General features: G+C 74.4%; 1 protein-coding gene across 1 annotated transcript in view; it reads left to right on the top strand.

Moving 5' to 3' along the window:
- Positions 1-1,474, top strand: part of TRMU (tRNA 5-methylaminomethyl-2-thiouridylate methyltransferase) — an 8,408-nt gene that overhangs the window by 5,196 nt on the left and 1,738 nt on the right. The window contains 4 exon segments of the mRNA XM_012735090.1: positions 1-88; positions 653-753; positions 1,061-1,205; positions 1,364-1,471. The exon segment at positions 1-88 is cut by the window's left edge and continues 18 nt beyond it. Of these exon segments, the coding sequence (XP_012590544.1) occupies positions 1-88; positions 653-753; positions 1,061-1,205; positions 1,364-1,471 (442 nt within the window).

The following is a 1,474-nucleotide window of genomic DNA, read 5'->3' as shown; positions in this document are numbered from 1 at the left end:
CGTGACGCCCGCCTGTCTCAGTACCTGCAGCCTCGGCCCGGCCGGTTCGTCTCCGTGGAGGACGGGCGCGTCCTGGGAGCCCACCAAGGTGCGGCATTTCGGCAGGTGCCCGGACCCCGCGCCCCAGAAGAGGGTGGGGGTGTGGGGGGCCTTGCCCAGGGGCCCTAGTGGTGAAGGTGCCCCCACGCAGCCCCGGGAGCTTTTCTCTGACTCGCGGCCGCCGCTCAAAGGTCACCGTCTCTGGGAGGCCACGGTGCCGTGCCCCGGGGCAGGCGGGGTGTCTTCAGAGCTCGGGGTTCCTGGTTTGGGCTGAGCCCCAGGAGCGCCGCAGGGGCAGCCACCGCCTGGCCGGGGCCAAGCCCTGATGTCCTGTGTCCTGGGGGTCTCGGCACAGCCGCCCCAACCTCCCGGCAGGCCGTACGCCCTGCTGCTGGCTTGTCCTTCGAGAGCCCTGCGGCGGGGCGGGGCTGGCGCCAGGCACGCAGGGACGGCCACACGCCCTGGGTCTGCTCCAGCTGTGGGCAGTCTGGCCACTCGGGTGCCGGACACCCAGGGCACAGCCCGCTTGGGGGGGGGGGGGGGGGGGACACGCCTCCCAGGAGCTGGCAGAAGAGGGCGCTGGCGGGCGCGGCCCTCACGAGCCCTCCCACAGGCTGGTTCCTGTACACGCTGGGCCAGAGAGCCAACATCGGCGGCCTGCGGGAGCCCTGGTACGTGGTGGACAAGGACGGCGCCACGGGCGACGTGCTGGTGGTGAGTGCGCCTGGCCCGGGGCGCCGTCACGCCAGGGACCTTCTCTCCACGGAGGGCCGTGGCCTGGGGCCGCCGCCGCCACCCTGGCCCCCACGTGGCCCCCTGAAGCCTGCGGGTCCCGGCCGGATCCTTGGGGTCGGAGTTGGGGCGCTGAGGCCAGTTGCCTGGCTTGGGGAGAGGGTGCTGCCCCCTGAGGGGGGCTGGGCTGGCCGCCACCTCCCCCCTCCCGGCTCGCGGGTGAGACTGCCCAGGCTCGTCCCTGGGGACCTGCGGGTTGGGGCGCCCTGACCTGGCCTTCCGCTCTCAGGCCCCCCGGACGGACCACCCCGCCCTGTACAGAGACCTGCTGCGTACCGGCCGGGTGCACTGGGTGGCCGAGGAGCCGCCGGCCGGGCTGGTCCGGGACAAGATGGTGGAGTGCTGCTTCCGCTTCCGCCACCAGATGGCGCTAGGTGACGGGGGGGCCGGGTCCCCTCACCCCCCCAGCACGGGCGGCCGGAGTTTGGGCCTGAGGGCCAGCGACTCGCGCTGCCCCCTGGCTGGCCTCGCCCTCGGGTGCCTCCTGCTCGGGGCCGGGGCGACCACGCCAAGGGCCCCTCTCTTCTGCCAGTGCCCTGTGTGCTGACCCTCAACCAAGATGGCACCGTGTGGGTGACCGCTGTGAGGCCGGTGCGGGCCCTGGCGCTGGGGCAGGTGAGCGGGCGCGCCCGGGGCGGAGGCC

The sequence above is a fragment of the Condylura cristata genome, unplaced genomic scaffold (assembly GCF_000260355.1).
Source record: "Condylura cristata isolate star-nosed mole 26May11 unplaced genomic scaffold, ConCri1.0 scaffold00004, whole genome shotgun sequence".
Classification (NCBI taxonomy): domain Eukaryota; kingdom Metazoa; phylum Chordata; class Mammalia; order Eulipotyphla; family Talpidae; genus Condylura; species Condylura cristata.
The sequence above is the reverse complement of the archived record's forward strand: the minus strand, read 5'-3'. Positions and strand labels throughout refer to the sequence as shown.